Raw genomic sequence first — 18,081 nt, 5'->3', positions numbered from 1 at the left:
GAACTCCTCACGGCCCCCGAGGGTCTCACTGGAATTCTCTGCTTTGGGGCTCGTTTTCCTGACAGGATTTACGAGAACACTTTTTCCACTCGCGTTTCCAGCCATGTGGTAATGAAGGGTCTGCTCCAGGCTCTGTGCTGGGCAGGCTGCAGCGAGTCCGTGCAGAGCTGGGGGCTCTGCTGGGTCCCAGTGTCCCGATCCCTGCTGGGCACGGGCAGTGGGAGGAATTCAAATCCTCAGCCGAAACAGAGAGTGAACTGGCACGGCCTGAGCGGGTGCTTCAGGCCAGAGCTGGGTGCCAGGGCCGGGTCGGTGGCAGGGAAGTCTCTGCCAGCCCAGAGCTTCAGCTGCAGCCCAGGAACACTGGGAATGTCTGAGCTGGGAATGCTGCAGCAGCAGCAGCTCTGAACTGGCACAAGGATGTCAAACCTGGGGCTGTCCCTGCCCGTGGCAGGGTGGGACTGGGGGCCTTTAAGGGCACTTCCAACCCAAACCACTCTGGGATTCTGTGGAACCAACTGGGAATTCTTCTACACGAAGAGAAACTGAGTGACAGACACAAATCTGCCTTTCCACTAATGCCCCTTTTATTCATTTCTGTAACTTCTTTTGTAAAGAAATTCTGTAGCCAAAACCAAAGGGTCTCTTCAGAAAAACCCCAAACAACCCACAAAAAAAATAAGCACCAGCAAAGTAAACCTTGATTTTAAACCACAACACAACAACCTCAAAGGATCATTAAATTATTTCCCAGTGTCTTCAGCCACACTTCCTGCCTCCATGATTTGTGCCCCTACAGAGAAGACCCACATTTACAATAAATCATGTTTAAAAGAGTTTTGAGTATGGGAATGAGCTGCTGCTACCTCATAAAAAGGCAGCAAAGCACTGGGTTTTAACTGATATGATCTCATTAAATTTAAAAAGTCACATCTCTATCACATGTCTAAAGAATGGGTTTATACAGTGTCCAAGTCCATTTTTTCTTCGCTGCCTCCACTCCATTCCCTTGGCACTTTGGCCACTTACCAGCATTGCACAACAAAGATTTAGAAAGGGCAGAAAGAACCTTCAGCTACCGAGGAGCCAATGGGGAAACCATTCATTGCCTGCTTGGAACGAGCCACCTGCAGCTCTGTGCCTCATTCTCTGTGCTGGGACAGAGATGGAGAGCAGGAGAAGGTGCAGTCACAGCAAGGCCCCGCAGCTGCCTGGGAAGGTGTCCCTGCCAGGTGTTTCCTTGGCTGTCTCGTATTCCAGAACTCTTCCCAAACCAGGTGTTTCACCAGGGGGCAGCTCCTGCTCAGGCTTCAGCTGAGAAACGCTTCCCAAACTGCCAGTGAGGCTGCACTTCTTGTCCTTGAACGCTGCAGTTTCCATGCAGGAAATGATTCCCAGCTTTCCAAGAATGATGATTTACATTCACCTTTGCTTCAGCATTAAAAAGGGAATTCAAGGGTCACTGTGAAAGTGCTGCAGGACATAAAGCCATCCAAGAATCGATGGCAAACCCGTGTCCTGGGACTCGGCAATTTAGGGGACATTGGAAAAGGTAATTTTGGAATTCCTAACTGAAGGTGCTTAACAGGGTGGATTTTCAGATGGATAAGGAAAAGTTCTTGGGGCCAGACTCTTCCCATGGATCCACAGCCTGCACCTGCACAGAGGAGCCAGGGTGGCATCTCCCCTTCCTCCTCTGGCTCCTCACCAGGCTCCACCTTCCTTCCATGTCCCTCATTGCAGAGGCTCTGTGCCCTGTGCTGCTGTGGAAGTGACGGGGGCTCCCTCCAGGAAAGGGAATTCCTTCTGAGCCCTGATGGACACACAGGAGAGGGGGCACTGAGCCCGCCCAGGGGCACCGAGGGCTTGGGGAACTGAGGACAGAGCTCCCAGAGCAGCTCTGTGCACTCTGCCAGGCCTTGCACAAGGTTTGGGCAGGGAACTCCACCCCTGGAGCAGCAGCAGCCATCTGGCATTCCAGTGGGAATCCAGGGAGTGTGCACAACACCTGGCACTGCAGGGAAGCCCTGTCCTTACACAGGCAAAGTCCAAACAGAATCCGAGCCTGGGGCCACGTGGAATGGCTTTGGCACTTGGCAGGATGGGGCTCAGCAACCTCCTCCTCGTGGCTCATCCAAATCTGGCCAGTCTCAACTGGGAAAAGCTCCATGAAACCATCCAGGAGCCCTACAGCTGAAAAATGCAGTTTGGAATTCAGGAGTGACTTCCCAAGCCCCAGCCCTGTGTGCAGAGATAACTGGGAGCACATTTGTTTATTTAAACCCCAGAGAGGAAATCATAAAAATGTTCATTTGTAAAATGTAAACTCATCGCTATTTCCTTGAACCACACACGTGTCACCTCCCAAAGTCCTCTGGGAGAGGAGACAGGACAGTCACACAAAGCCTCTGGAGATGCTGTGGAATGTGGAACATGGGGAATGCTGTCACCAAGGGCAGCAGCTACAGCTAAATGGGGTTTTTGGCAATGAACACTGATTCAGGGAAGGATCGTTCCCTCAGGATCGCTCTGGCACTTCCAGCTACAGAGGAATTCAGTTTTCTTCATCCGAGGAGAGACCTTCAATCTCATCCCTGTCTCCTCCAATTGCCATCCAGAAGGCTTTGGCCACCTACAATGGGAAAGAGACGGGAAAGGGAGAACATTCCCATCACATGACTGAAGATTTTGTATTTCCCGTCCAAAGAGCAGGAACTGAGCAGCAGCTGCATCTGGCAACCAGCTCTGAGAGTGCAACACATCCTCTCTGAGGTGAAGGAATTTCAGCTACACAGAGGCAATGGTTCAGGTCATGGAGGCACCTGTGCTGCAAAACCTGTGCTATTTAAGGCATCATTAAATTCTCCAGGAGATCCAGACTTTTCCATTGACTTGTGGAAGCTGGCCAGCACCCCCAGTGACTGCAGGGCTTTCAGCTCAGAATTCAGAAAGGGGAAAGTCTTTTTTCTATGGCAGTGGGGTGGAATGAGATGATCTTTAGGGTCCCTTCCAACCCAAACCATTCCAGGATTTTATGCTTTTCTGGTATTTCAAACTTCCAGGTTATTCAGTTTTTGGGAGATACCTGACAAGTCTCATAGGACTGTGTGGTTTGTTCTCACAACTCTTAATCCAGGAACAGGAACTGTGGCTTGGAAAGAAATCACCCATTTTACTGACCCCACCCCATTCCCAAGGCTCACCTTCTCTGCGTGCAGCTTCCTCTGCTCGTGGGGCAGCGTGGCAGCTTTGTCTGTGGGGAAGGACAGGAGAGGGGCTGTGACGCTCAGGAGGGAGCAGAGAACAGAGAGCACCTCCTGCCCTGGGTCTGGGAACTGCAGAGAAAACCTCCTGCCCTGGGTCTGGGAACTCCCAGTGCAACATCTGCTGCTTTCAAGAGCATTATCAAGATAAAGGACAAATGAATGGAAAGAGCAGCTACCTCTCAAGGACCTGAGGCAGGAGACCAGGAATTTCACAGCTTCCCAACTCACTCCTGGCTCTCTCTGAGCCCCTGCAGGAGGTGCCAGAGCTCAGGTCCATCTCTCCAGGTGCGTTACCTTTCATTTCCTTCAGCTTTGAGAAGAGCCTTTCGAAGTTCTCCAGGTCCCCATCCCTCGTGGTCAGGCTGGCCAGCTCCTGGATGTCCATATCCAGCATGGGATCTGAAATACAGCTTGGTTGAAACGATTCTGGTTTCTCAACAGAAAACCAGGATTTTAACAGCTGCAAATCCCATTTGCAAATTCCAATGTCATAAGAGAGAAAGAAACACTTAATTTACTGATTGCTCATAAGGACAAATCATGGCATTGTTACAGTGGTGATTAATTTTATGGAAGAAATCCTTCCCTGGCAGGGTGGGCAGGCCCTGGCACAGGTGCCCAGAGCAGCTGTGGCTGCCCCTGGATCCCTGGCAGTGCCCAAGGCCAGGCTGGACAGGGCTGGAGCACCCTGGGACAGTGGAAGGTGTCCCTGCCATGGCAGGGGTGAAATGGGATGAGCTTTAAGGTCCTTTCTACCCAAAATATTCCAGATTCCATGATTCTGTGATACATTACATGTGAGCTCATCCAGTATTTCAGATTTCTTGCTGATTCCAGAATGATCTGGATTCACAGCCACAGAGTGAATCAAAGAGTGATGAGCTGATGAGGGCACATCAAAGATCCAGATGTCACACAGAGCTGGTAAGGCAGTCCCTCTCCTGGAATGCTGCAGGGATTTCTGGCAGTGCCCGTGTGCCCCACGCTGCCCTGTGCCCCTGCCAGGTGTGCTGAGCTCACCTGCAGCACTGTCAGGCTCCAGGCTGTGTGTGCCAGCTCCATCCTCCCCACCATCTGACTGGGATTCCTCCCTCTCTCCTGGGCTGGACTGTCAGGACACAAAGATATCTCAGTATCCAGTAATGCATGAAAAAACATCAGCAGCAAATCAGGTGCTCCCAGCTTTTCCTTCAAACCCTTGCACGTTATCTCCAAGTGTTACTGCACAACCTGTGCCATGAAAGGCCCCTCCTGCAGCACTGGGAGCTGGGGCTGCATGAAGGGATTTCAGGATGGATTTGTTGGGGTTTTTCCAATAACACCATAGAATGACAGGTTTTGTTGTGCCCAAAGGGGATCATTTGGATATAATCAAACCCATCTTGAGTGGAGCTTTTAGTGCTCTTTCCTTTGGCTCTGAGGCACAAGGGGAGGTCCCAGCCACCCCCAGTGGATGCAGGCAGGGCCTGGGCAGAGCAGCAAGCAGGAATTACTGGAATCACTGTTTACTTCTGTCTCCGGGGTCTCTTCACAGCCACGGCTCCTGTTTGCTCCTGCCAAGGTGCTGAGGAGACCAAAGCCCTGGGTCCTGTCTGCAACAAAGCACAAATTCCAAAATTACTGCAAATACTGGGGCTGGCCAGGTGGGAGAGGGGGAATTTCACAGCACCATGGAGAACTGTGCCAGTGCACTTGCAAACAGATTTTACGCAGAAATTTCACATCAATTCTAAGCTTTAAACTGTGTCTGTACCATTTGCTGCTAAATATTCCCCCCAGGGAAGGGAATGTGAGCCACAGGAGATGTGGGGTCTTTTCAGAGCTTGTTGGAAACCTCTGCTCCGTTGGGATCTGAGCTGGTAAATCCCAAATGGGCAGCTGGAAAATCCAGAAGCAGAATTTGCTGTTCCTGGTGCCCAGGTTTAACTCCATGGGAAGCAGCCCTGAGTCTGAGGGTGGATTCAGGAAAGGCAAGGAGAGCCTTTGCTCACCCTGAGCAGGCTGAGCACGACAGTCATGGCAAAGAAAATTGTTAAATATCTAATTCAGAATTCCTGGGTGGATTCATCCATCAAATCCAGGGTTTCTTCTCACTGCAAGGTGCTCTGGGCTCTCCCCACTGCTGGCCTAGGGTGCATCTCAATGCTGTTTTAAAACCCAACCTAAAAGCTGATTTCAAACCTGAACAGTCATCTAAGATAATAAATGTGGTGCAGTATCTTTAATTTGAACTGGCTGTATTTTTAAACCTGTTTTATATAAAAATATGTGCATAATGGGTGATATGATGAGGTGTTTTTTACTAAGTCAGGCTTTTCTAAGTCAGTTTACTACTCAATACAAACTGGCCTTGCACTGAGTAGTAAATATTTGCAGTTACACAAGGCACTCAGGAGATTTTTCTGCAAACCTTTGTATTTTAGTCAACTAAAACTGAAAAAATGTGAAGTTATTGTACCAGAAATAGCCAGGAAACAATGACTTCTGCCAGAAGCAAGATTTAATGTTACTTTCTAAAAGAAGTATGTTCTAAATTATTACACTCATGACTAAGCTCTAGACTCAACTGTTGAGGTGATGTCATTTGGATGCTCTGCCCAAATTTCCTTGCCATTTCTCCAGCCTCTCCTTCTGAGGGGTTGGATGTGTAACTGGGCTCATCCAGCACTCACACAAACACATCTCCATGAGAGAATTCCTGAGCCCCAGGCCCTGTTCCCTGCTCCTGCAGCTGATCTGTTCTGCCCCATCCCTGGCAGGTATTTGGGGCCCCTGGCTCTGCTTTATCCCCTTTTGCTGCTTTAGCAGATCCCTGGCCAAAGGGGTGGGAAGAAGTGAAGCTGAATGAATTCCCTGGAAAACCTTCAGCTGCCCATGAAGTGCAGCAGGTCAGTGAACAGGGACTGCAGGATAAAAGTTTGGGATTTGCATCCCAAAGCAAAGCAGCTCGCCCAGTTCCATGGGCTGAGCAGAGAGCTGGCTTTGGGGAAGCTGTGAAGGTGGACATGGAGCCAATCTCTGAGTCAGCTCAGGCAAGGCTGGACACTGCAGTGCAGAATGTCCTGGAGAGAGAACATTCCCACACTGGCAGAGGGGTGGATGCAGTGATCTAATCATGGCCCTCGTTCATGGCTGGGATTAGAGTCTGTCCTGCACAGAAAAATGGCAGTGGCTCCACATTCCCTCCTCCAACACTGCAGAACCTCAGCCAGAGTTATTACAAATGTCATCCCTTCTGAAAAACCTGGAGTGTGCAGCAGGGATCTCTGAACAGCAGCTGTTTGTCCCTGGATCCATGTTTAGGGAGGAGGCAGACACAACACTTGGTTGCAGGCACACCCTTGGAAAACCCTTCCTATAAACTCCATTTATTGGATGTAAAAGTTATTTCAACTTCTGGGTGCAATTCAGGAAGTGGGTGATGCCTTACACAGTGTTCTTGAGGCAAGAAAGCCAAAAATTAGCTCATCCCACTTATGGAGGAGTCAGTGGCTATGGTGGAACCCAGAGCAGCTGTGGCTGCCCCTGCAGGGGTGGAATGGGATGGGATTTAGGGTCCCTTCCCACCCAAAGCATTCCAGATTCCATGCTCTGTGTAGTTGCACAGGAATCAGTTATGATGCTCTGAACATGGATTCAGCATTCCCAGATTCCAGTTTCATGGCCAAGTGTTTTCCACTGCCTTTACCTATTATTATTCCTCCTGTCTCCAGCTCACACATGGTGATCCTTACACATAAAATTGGAATTAACACATCAAAATTCACAATTTGTTTGAATGGCCTCCCTAAATGAGGTTAATTGGCTGTGATTAGAGGCAGGCTCATTCCTGGCCCCACCTGAGGTAAGCAGCTTCACCTGGGATCACTCAGGCTGGGATTTAAGCAGGAAAGAAGCCAAGCAGCCTCTTCTGGAGGGCTGGAAATGGTTTCTGTTCTTGTCACAGAGGCCCTTGCAGAGGCAGGGAAGGTTAACAGCAGTTTAATGCCTCTGTGGAGAGGGAAATGTGTCACCTGGAGAATCCATCACGTTCTCCTGCTCAAGAAAACTTCCAGAGACTGAAGGGAGCTCCAAGGCCTGGAGAACCAACCTGACAGCAGCTCCAGGGAGGATTTGCCTGGCAGAGTCCCAGGTAAGGCTGCTCCTTTGGCTTGGAGTGGAGATAATGCTGCTCCATTTACTCACAAAGCACGTGGGATTGGTCACTTGGTGTAAACTTGTTTCTAATTCAACTGTGTTACATTTAATAATTCTTTTTATGGATTGTGTGAGAATGATGCATTTAATGGTGAGAGAAAAAATCTGAAATTTAAAATTTTAATGAGTAGGTGTGTGAAAAAACCTGCAGCTTGACAAGAATTGTGTTGGGGCTTAATGCAATAAAATAATGAGTTTGGTGTTTGTGCTTGAAAAAGGCTATTCCTGCTTTTTCTGTAAATTTAAATTTTCAAGGAAACAAGTTTTGAATTAAGGCAGTGCTGATGAATAAAGGCTGCACCTAACAGTGCTGTAAGTATTTGTTAGTAGGCATTTACTACTGGAACTCTCTTAGGGTCTCTGATAACTCCTCCCTGCATGGGTTTTAACCAGCCAGGAGTTGCAGGTCATTTTCAGTGGAAAAGCTAAGGTTGGATTTACATGGCAGCCAGTTTCTAGGATCTGGAGGAAGCTGAAAACAAAAGATATGTTACAGGTTGTAAAAAGTTTTATTTTAAGCAAAATGAGCTCAACAATTTCCCTTTGAAGGCACAGTCAGGCTGCAACACCTTCCAAATATAGCTGACTTCCTGAGGGGTTTGTGGTGGTGCAGCAGTGCTGTGTGGGGCTGGTGCTGTGCAGAGAAAATCAGGATTTGTCAAGGAGCCTGACCTTTACAGAACACAGCAGTGATGTGCAGGAATTTCCCCCTGTGAGGAACTGAGCATGTGACTAAATTCTGCTGTTCTGTAAGGTGGTATCTGCCAGATACAGGAAATGTGTTGTTAAAAATCCGTTTTTAGCACAAGCGAGATAAATAACCTGACACCATCTGCCCGGGTTACCTGGTTCTCTGCATTGGTTACACTGAGTCACACCCCACCTTCACCTCAGTTCTGATGGGGAATGAGAAATCCTCAAAAAGCTGCATTAAAAAATGGAGGTTAATAATGCTCATCCTGGTTTCACTGAATCCCAGCAAGCACCTTGCAGACACAGCAGCCTCTCAGGGCTTTAAATCATTCCACAGTGAATGGTTGTGGGAAGGGAGAAGCCACAGCACAGGGAAATGGGACATCAGGGAGCAGAGAGGTGTTGGAAGGTTGGTGGTGGGATGAGGCTTTGTGAATGAGAAATTCCAGGCCAAGCACTCCTGAAGAGTTTTATCTTCCTACATTTTCTGTAGCAGTTTGTGTGATTAGAAAGGTAATTAAAGGATTTCAAGTAAATGGAAGGATCTACCCTTGTAACCACAGCATTTCCTTTTCTGATGACTCTAAAGGCTAAAGTGATTTTTCCAAATTCTAACTCTACCTGATATTCAGCTTCCTCAAGAAATTATCTGAGATTGCCCATTTTTTGCACTGTTGTAAATAAAATCTGGGGTTTCCATGTACTCAAATGGGGTTTTCTGTAGCAAAAACAGCCCTGAAATGTTTGACACGGCTCCTTTGCCAAATCTCATCTCTGCACTTTCTATTCTCATCCCTAGTACAAGAATTTAAAAAACAAACCAAAAATCCCCTACAACAAATGTGGAATTTAACCTTTACTTCTACACTGAAGCATGTATCAGTCTGGTAAAGCTGATGATTACAACCTATTTCTTACTAGAGTTTGGGGGAATCAACTTTGAGTTTTCATTGCAACCTGCAGGATTAATGGAACATTTAACTGAAATTATTGGTAGAGTGCAAGTTAAAGCAGAGAGGGATCAGGAGCAGGTGCTGGAACAGGAGCAGTTTTACACAGAAATCCTTTCCTGTGAGGGTGGTGAGGCCCTGGCACAGAGCAGTTGTGGATGGAAGTGTCCAAGGCCAGGCTGGGTGAGCTTGGAGCAGCCTGGCACAGAGGATAAGCTGAGCTTTGAGGTCCCTCCCCACCTAAACCATGGATGGCAGCATTCTGTGATAAACCTCACCCGCTGCCTGTGAGCTCATCAGGACATCAAGGGGGTGAAAGCAATGCCTGGGCCCTCCTGTTCCCTGGGGAAGGCCCCATTGTGCTGCAGCTGTGCCTGTGCTGGCCCAGCTGCCCCATGTGAGCTCCCCCAGGCTGCAGGGCCAGGCCCAGGGGCACCACCTACCCCCCTTCATCACCACGTTGGACCAGACGTTGGCGTTGAGGGCCTGCACGATGCGCTTCACTCCCGTGGACTCGGGGAAATCATCTGCACAGAACAGAGAGGGGCTCTGAGACTCCTGAGAACAGCTCCAAACACCACCCCATCCTCCAGAGCTGGGGCTGAAGGCTCCCCTGGCTTCTCACAATCACTGTCAATTCTGCTCCTGGTACAAAATGCAGATTTTTCACCTTTGATTGATGAGAGGCCAAGCAAATGTAAATTAATGCCTCACTTCTTGGGCTGAGCTTCCAGGGATAATGAACTGTGAGCTCAGCATTTTGGAAGTATCTAAATTAGGGACAATGAACTGTGAGCTCAGCGTTTTGCAGGTATCTAAATCCTTTTTGTAAAATATTTAGCAGGAGGCCTACATTAAGTAACATCTTTATAGCATATTATAAAAGTAAAATATACTTTAATATATTATAATTATAAATATTAATAAATTAATAATAAATAACGAAACAGTAAATTATAATAAATAATATGACAGTATATTATACTTTATAGTATATATATAAATTTTATAGCAACAGACAAGAAACTTGAATCTTTCACCCCAAGATCTTTTACAATGCTCTACAGCATAGAAATATATTAGAAAATAAATACCAGAATTATTTTTCTTTCTTTTAGAAAGTAAAGAACTTGAGACAACCATTTAAAAAGGGTGTGATGCCTGTAAAAAATGGAAAGGAATATTGTAAAGCTGTCCCCACAATAACGTACTCCAAAAGTTCCAGTAATCCTGGGAATTACAGGAACTTGAGAGCCCAGGGAAAGCATTATTCAGATTTTAATTTATTTACTGAATAGATTTGACACCACTTTGGATCAAGTCAGTTTTCCCATTTCCTCAGTTTAGTCAGCTTCCCATGTTTGTGCAGGTTGACAAAGGGAAAAAAAAAAAACCCACCCAAACAATCCTTTGGATACAAAACTGTTTTTGTTTAGAAATCAAACTCAAGTGACTCAGGGATCAGGTGCAGCAATAGAAACTGCCTTTAGAAATGCATTTAAGGGTGAAATCAGATGTTTTGCCCTCTGTGATGCTGCTGTTTGATATCAGAGTCATTATCAAGAGTCCCAGTTTAGAGTGCCTGTCCTGTGCAAACAACTGACAATGAGACAAAACAAAAGTTCCAGTTTATTTGAGATGAGCTGCCTGAAATGTCAGAATTTGGAGCAGAGATTGGCCCAGTGTGTTTACAGCATCTGTTGTGCCTTTGTAACTCACCCAGAATGTTTGGGGGTAAATAAGTTACAGGAACAGTTCCTCCTCTGCATGAGTCACAGTGAATCAACCACCAGATTAAACAGCTAGGAAAGAACATGTATCCCAATATCCCACAAATTAACATCCTGAGTTGTTAGTATTCCCATTAAAGAAATGGTAAAGAGCTTGTTCCCATAAATGGCAAAGAGCTTGTTCTTTACAAGAATTATTCAATAGGAAAATAACTTGATTAAAGGTTACTATTTTTAAAGCAATTAGTATTTGTTTAGTCTAAGGAGTCCTCACTTCCGATTTTCCCAGTTTCTGTGAATCAAATCTGTAAATCTTCCTCCTTGACTAAAAAAAGGGAAACACTTTTAAAGGCATGCTGGGGAGAGAGGGAGACTTCCCAGCTCCTCAAGATCCAAGTTTAGCAGGCCCTTAAAGGGGGGAAAGGGGTGGGATGTGTAGCAGTGAGGATTTTATAGTGAATTATTTTTGGTGGCTGCAGTGTGCTTGGAGAACCTGAAATAGAGCAAATGTTGGTGACTAATTCCTCTCCAGCCCGCAGTTATCTCATTTTACTCCAGGGAGGTAAGGTGTAAATGCTTTTTTGTGTCACTGAAGTGAGGAGATAAGGCTGATGCTGATAAGGCTGTCGGGAAATGCACAGTCACTTTTCAAGAGTGGAACACCACATTTGACTCTTCTTGCTGGGTTTTTTTTTTCAAGTTATAAATGTTGGGCAGCCAGTGATTCTGAAACTGGTTTATTTCCTGTGTAGCAGCTCCTGTTGCTCTGAAATGTTTTTAACAACCTGCCATTTTCAGCCTATCATGTCACTGTCTCTACCAAGATAGCATAAAACAGTTTTCAAGTCTTTTTAAAACCTGCATTTTTCTGCCCTCATGCAGAAAAATGTTTCTTTAGATTGATTTTCCAAGTGGAATATAAACTTCTGATGTATCAATACAGTCCTAGGGCAGTGCCAGAAAAAGGAGCAGATATTTTGACGTAGGTGCTGCATAAACAGCAGCTGGATTTGGGAGGGGACAAATGGAATTTCTCAGAGGAAATAACCTCCTCCCCCTCCTGACCTTTTATAGCTGAGACAGCCCCACCAACCCGGAGCATTCCATGCTGTAATCATGTGCCATATCAACAACTGCAAGGGGCACAACTTTACTTAGAAGGGATTTTTGGGGCACTTTTCATTCTCAAAATGGCAAGAGAAGCAGCAGACCTACCATCTTCATCAGGCAGCTCCTCAGGGCTGAGCTCTACCAGCTCAAAGCCATGCTTGATGCACCATTCTTGAGCTTTCTGTCTGTTTACACCTAAATTGGGAGACAAAAATGGGTATTAAAGGTGCAGATTTGAGACCAGTACCAGCATATTTATTAGAATATTTAGCTGTGTTTTATCCCCTCAAAGTTTGCTTGCTCTGGAGTGTATGGGAAATGTAGAGCAGCTGGCATGGATCCTCCATTCACTGTGGCTTCCAAAAATAGAGTTAAACTCCTCCTTGGAACTGAGGAATAGAATCAAATGGTTTTGCAGAGGGTACAATGCAGGTGTGAATGAAGACTTCTGTTAACTCTGGGTTTGACACTGAATTGAGCTGCAGGGACACATCTGCACCTCCCAGCTCGCTGTTGTCTAGAACCACAGCAAATGTGTGTGCTCAATGTCCAAATGTCCCAAAAATGGCATTAGCAACCAAGTGCTCCCCCTTTTTCAGCAGGGTCATGCACATCCAGCAGCAGGAATGCCTTTTAGTCCCCCTGCAGTGGCAGGACAGAGCTGACTGAGCAATCTGGTAAAATTCTGACTGAGTTCTAACACATCCCACTGAGGGTTTCAGCTCCTGCTCCCCTGAGCTCTCTGGGCCAGTCTCACCCAGACTCTGAGAGGTAATTGTTGATGTAATTACAAAGTCAATTATTATGCAGGGTAATGGCTCTGAGTGAGGATGGGAGTGCTCTGGGTCTCCTACCGTTCTCAGACACTCTGTCACAAACCAGGATCATCACTTCTGGCAGCCACTCTTCTGTCAGGGGCAGCCATTCAGAGACACCCTCCAGTCCAGTTTTCTGCAGGGGAAAAGAAAAGTGTTCTGTGGAATGCATTCTGCAATACTTTAGTTTTTAATAGTATAAGAATTTAATTATATAAAGAAATGGGCTTTTTTGGTCTCAACCTTTCTGGTTTCTGCTAAACCAGTTTTCACTGCTGCTGATTTACTAGAAACAATTTTGGGTGAAATGCCCTGAAATTTATGTTTAGCTCCCTAAATTTTGTCTGTCCTAAAGGAGCCTTTAAGAAGCAGCACCAGCTAGGAATAAAGCTGGCAGATGGGTTTGCCATGGTGGCATAATGGCTCCTGAAAACCCCTCTTCCAGCTGGAGGAGAGGAGTAAGGGAGAAGGAAACTGCTGCTATTGTTAGCAGGGAAATGGAATAGTTAGTATTGAATATTGATCTTCTGCCAGTGAATAGAACACTTCAAGGGGATGGGTGGGTTCTGGTTTATGGCTCTCACTGTGAGAAGGCAGGAGATGAAGCAGGAGAGCCCTTACTGTTGTGCTGTCAAAGTACACCACAAACGCCTGCACGGCCTCGGCGATCTCGGCAGTCACGTGGAACGTGTTGGGGACCACACAGAGGTGGATATCTGCACAATAGTATTTGTTATCGATCGTCCAGGGGTAGAAATTCACTCTTCCCCTTGTTATTGCACCCACAGTCAGGTCATCTTCTCCTGTGATACCTGCAGGAGAGAAAATGGGTGAGGAGGAGGGTAAAACCAGCAGCAAGAAAATAATTTGTCTAGAAAAGCACAGTGCCAATGCAGATCCATCTTTACTATAATAAACCAGTACATAATCAAGATCTTTAAAAATTCAACTCAATTTGTTACTCTGTCCCAGATTTTATTGCTTAGTTTTCAAAAGAGTTTATTTTCTAGTTTGCAGTTTAAAGTATGACCCAGAAGCTGCAGAAAGCCTTTTGTTTTCCTGGAAATGCCTTTTCAAGTGTTAACCTCACACTCAGTAGCTGTAAACAGGATGTATGGAGAGAAAACCTAAACTTTATTACAACCCTTGCATGCACTTTGAGATGTAAAGATCTGTTTAACTGTGACCAAAAGCTGAAGGTAACTAATGAGAAAATAAACCCAGTTCCTACAATTCAGCTGCAATTCCCATGAAATTCCTTGTGGGAGCTCAACCATCACAATCCAGTGCTTTGCTCAGGTGCTGCCAGGCTCTGCCCTTCCCGAACTCTCCTGGAGCTGAAGCAGAGCTGGAAGCACAGCACCCCATTATTCCTTGAGGGAAAGGCCAGGAAACCTTGTTCAGGCTGGATGAACTCGTGAACACCTTGGAACACAGGTCAATGATTTCTAAAATGGACTGAGTCATCCAGAATTGCCCGGGGCAGGAGAAGAGTTAAAGAATAAAGCACATGGCTTTTCAAGGATTTGTATTTGAAGGTACTGAGAGTTCCTGGAGCTGCTGGAACAGGCTGTTCCCCAAATAGTCTGGAGATGAATTTCAATTTATCTGTATCTTATTAGTAAAGAGACAGGAAAACCTCCTTGCCAAGGCTGCAGTGATTTTTACAACTAAACTGCAAAGCTGAGAAATGGATCTGGTGACTGAGCACGGGGCACAAGGCAGGAGAGCAGCAAACCAGGATTATCTGCAGCCCTGGGGAGGAGATGGAGTCTGAGGGAGAAATGTGACCTTGGAAACAGAAACCTGCAGCCATTTCCTCCTTAAGAGGGTGAAACAGGAGTCTCCTCTCAGGGTTGCTTAAAATAAGAAGTGCCACATCTAAATGATTTTTCCAGGTTCAAGTTTGATTTATTTTGGATGGCAATTATTTTTCAGATGATTTCAGGTGATCATCTTTAATCAGATATTCCATGCTAAGATTACCCACCTCACTTTGGAGCTGGGGGACAAAGATCCTGAGTCACCACCAAACAAACCTGGGTTCTGACCTTTGTATTCTCAGAGGTTTTGTTTGGAATATGATATTAATTTCCCTTTACTAGTGTTTTAACAGTTAAAAAATAAATAAATTAAAATCAGTCTGAGCTAACAGAATTACAAGTCAATGCCACAAGAGGCTAAGAATAAAAGGCTCCACAGAAATTAATGAAAGCCAGAAAATAGCAGTAAGACTTGGGGAGGAAAATGGGGTGAGGAAGAAAATCAGCTCTGAAGTCACTGAGTCAGTCACCCTAGCAAGGATACAAAGGGGAAGAACCCTCAGAAAAGGTTTTCAGAAGCTGATATGAATTTCACATTTGCTTTGTAAGGGACATTTTTTTAGAAGAGCTCATGGACAAATTTAGGTCTGAAAGCACTGCTAGAATGAGGCCATGTCCCATTTCCTACTACCTGCTGCTTGTTCCTGTATTTTAAGGGGTTTTCTTTCATCCCATTGTGCTGCTGATTTCCCATCCTTCATGCTGAGATTCTGCCAGTTCCCTGTGGAATTTCTCTCCCAGTAATTGCCCTGTTCCCTAATACCCAAGTAGTATTCCAGCACTTTTAGCACATTGTGTGTTTATTAATAATTTTTTAATGATTACAACTTCTTTTTGCAGGTTTTTTTCCCAAAGAGATTAAGATATTTACCACTTTCCATAGTGTTTTTCAGATTGAATAAATGTTTTAAGAACATAATGCCCTAAATGCTCCCAAATCCTCAGAGCTGCCAGGTACACGGAGCAGTTCCCACATTCTGGGCCTTGAGAGCCACCTGGTGGAATAAACCATAAAAAATACTCCTAACATTACACCAAGGAGTAAAGAGAGCCCAAATATGCTGGGGAGGAGGGGAGTGGTAAAAATCCAAAAAGAAAAGGAAGAACAATCAGACAGAAAGAAAACTGAACCAATCTTATTTGCAGTTTTGTGGTAATTACATCACAATAATAACAGGCAGATCTATGTTGAGCACTTTAAAAAGATTTGTTTTGCCACAGTGTCTCATGAATTAAAGCATTCAGAGAAACCTGAACACATAAAAATATATCTAGCAAATGTACCATCAGCTGCTTCTCATCCTCCAGCCTTTTTCTATTGAACAGGAGGAAAACCCTGGAAAAAGTCTTGGAATTGGCCTGGAAAGTTCTGGCAGGTTCTTTCACCCCACCAAACCCTCCCCACTGCTGCCCCATCCCTGCCTGGGTGTTCTTGAACGTTTTACAGTCTGCAGCCTCTGATTTCATGTCACTTGGGACTTAGGATGCTGATGGTATTTATTTTATCCAATGATTTTACTTCTTTCAGGAGGATTTAATGTGACCCAGTCAGAGGACACACAGACAAGACTCCAGTTTTGGTACTGGGAGCAGTGGAAGCTGAGATATTCCAAAGTGAGTACTAGTCTTAAAAATATATGAGCTTGTATTTTAAGATTTTCTCAGATTAACTAGCTTTTTGCTCACCTACCTTTTCTACCTGTTTCATTTCACTATGTAAAGTAATCAAAGGGGAAACCTAGAGGAATCTTGAGTAATTCCTTCCAATTTTCTTATACCTTCCTCAAAAATAAGATAATAATAATATTTTAGGTGTGGAATCTTTAAATAATTCAGTGTCTTGCAGCTGCTCTGACAGAGAAGCCTTTGACTGCATAGCTTGTACTGTTATTTTTGTTCCAAAATGTGCTTTAATGAGGTGGGGGGAGCCAGTTCCTGGGGGCAGCCCTGTGCTTGGTGAGGTCCTAAGTAAGAATTGTTCAGAAAGAGAGAAAAACAAATCCAGAGATTTGAGGGAGTTAAATTCTACATCTCAGTGTGCACAGGAAACTGTTCATGAACTCCCTAAAAACAGGGCTGTCCTAACATAGGCAACCCACCAAGATCATGAACAGCTTCTTCCTGGAAATCTCCCGATTTTAAAAATATTTTAAAAATACCAGAAATTCCACCATGGCTTTCTCTACTACCAGATCTTGTGTTCCCTTTTTGAGCCAGAAAAACAGCAACTGGTTCCCAGGAAAAACCACTTCCTACTGAATGAGTTCTATGTACTCGGTGCCGAGTGTAATCTGCAATTCTACCAGCTGCAGGACAGAATTCTTAGCTTTCCCTTTCAGTCCTTCCGCACTGAGAAAGCGGTGAATTATTTCTTTAAAGCACCGAGGAGGCTCCCGACACAAGGGCTCGGGGGCTGCGATCCCCCTGTCCTGAGGGGAGCATTGGGACCCTGAGAGCAGAACTGCGACCTTGACGGGAAAAATAAGAACCTGAGGGGAAAGCTGAAATCCTGAGGGGAAAATTGGGATCGTGAGGGGATGGCGGCGACCCTGAGGGGAAAACTGGGATCGTGAGGGGATGGCGGTGACCCTGAGGGGAAAATTGGGTCCGTGAGAGGGACAGTAGCGACCATGAGGAGAAAATTGGGTCCGTGAGGGTTAAACTGGGTCCGTGAGGGGACAGCAACGACACTAAGGGGAAACTTGAGACTGTGAGGGGATGGCGGCGACCCTGAGGGGAAATCTGGATCTGTGAGGAGATGGCACCGACCCTGAGGGGAGAACTGTGATCCTGAGGGGAAAACAGCCCCGCTGAAGGCCGGGGCTGAAGGGAGCCGCTGCCAGCCCCATTCGCGCGGGTGCGGGCAAGCCGCGACCCCTGGTTCCGCCCGCTGGGGCGCCGCGGCGGCCCCGACTCACGTTTGACGAGCTCCTCGGGCGCGAAGCCCGCGGCACAGCTGGTGAGCAGCGCCAGCGGCCGCGCTGCCGCCGCCATGGCGCCCGCGCCGCGCCCCTTCCGCCGCGCCGCTACCACCGCCCGCGGGGGGGCGCGGCCGGGAGAGGGACCGGGCGGAGCGCGGGCTCGGCCCCCGCTGGATGCGCTGTCCCCCCCCCGGCGGCGGGGCGGATGGTGCGGCCCGGCCGGCGCGTCCCGTTGCCGGGAGCGGCGGTGCCGCCATGGCCGCGGCCGGAGCGGGGCCGGCGCTGCCCGGTGGGTTCGGACAGCGCCGGGAACGGCTCTTCCCTGCCCCGACCGGCCTCTCCTGCCCCGGCAGAGCAGCCGGGACACCCCGGGTCATCCCTCAGCATCCCGGGTTACCCCTTGGCACCCCGGGTCATCCCTGGGCTGAGCGCGGCGCGGCCGGTGCTGTGAGGGGACGGGGAACGCGCGGGGCTCGGCCCTGCCTGAGGGGCAGCGGGAGGGAGCGGGGCTCGGGCTGTGGGTACTGCGGGGTTTGGGAGCCCGGAGCTGTTTGCTTAACGTGAATACTCGGGTTT

At 47.0% G+C, this 18,081-nt stretch overlaps 1 protein-coding gene across 1 annotated transcript; it reads right to left on the bottom strand.

Annotated features, from left to right (window-relative positions):
• Positions 1 to 565: 565 nt before the first annotated feature.
• Positions 566 to 17,588, bottom strand: AAGAB (alpha and gamma adaptin binding protein). Its single transcript, XM_054272996.1, has 10 exons — positions 17,503 to 17,588; positions 13,383 to 13,573; positions 12,801 to 12,897; positions 12,052 to 12,141; positions 9,550 to 9,633; positions 4,776 to 4,858; positions 4,287 to 4,374; positions 3,561 to 3,665; positions 3,204 to 3,253; positions 566 to 2,632 (listed from the first exon to the last, which is right to left on the bottom strand). The coding sequence occupies exons 1-10, from the start codon at positions 17,576 to 17,578 to the stop codon at positions 2,555 to 2,557; spliced, it is 942 nt and encodes a 313-aa protein (XP_054128971.1). The 5' UTR covers positions 17,579 to 17,588; the 3' UTR covers positions 566 to 2,554.
• Between the last annotated feature and the right edge of the window lie 493 nt (positions 17,589 to 18,081).

Source organism: Melozone crissalis, unplaced genomic scaffold, assembly GCF_028551555.1.
Source record: "Melozone crissalis strain CALT ecotype California unplaced genomic scaffold, PUWL_Pcris_2 ptg000014l_1, whole genome shotgun sequence".
Lineage (NCBI taxonomy): Eukaryota > Metazoa > Chordata > Aves > Passeriformes > Passerellidae > Melozone > Melozone crissalis.
Note: the sequence above shows the minus strand (reverse complement) of the source record. Positions and strands in the feature narration are given on the sequence as shown.

Coding starts and splice junctions, on each gene's coding strand:
- AAGAB (XM_054272996.1), bottom strand. CDS start 17,578: ATGGCGGCGGCAGCGCGGCCGCTGGCGCTGCTCACCAGCTGTGCCGCG. Junction 13,574..17,502: donor GCCCGAGGAGCTCGTCAAAC/GTGAGTCGGGGC, acceptor TCTCTCCTGCAG/GTATCACAGGAGAAGATGAC. Junction 12,898..13,382: donor TGTACTTTGACAGCACAACA/GTAAGGGCTCTC, acceptor TTTCCCCTGCAG/AAAACTGGACTGGAGGGTGT.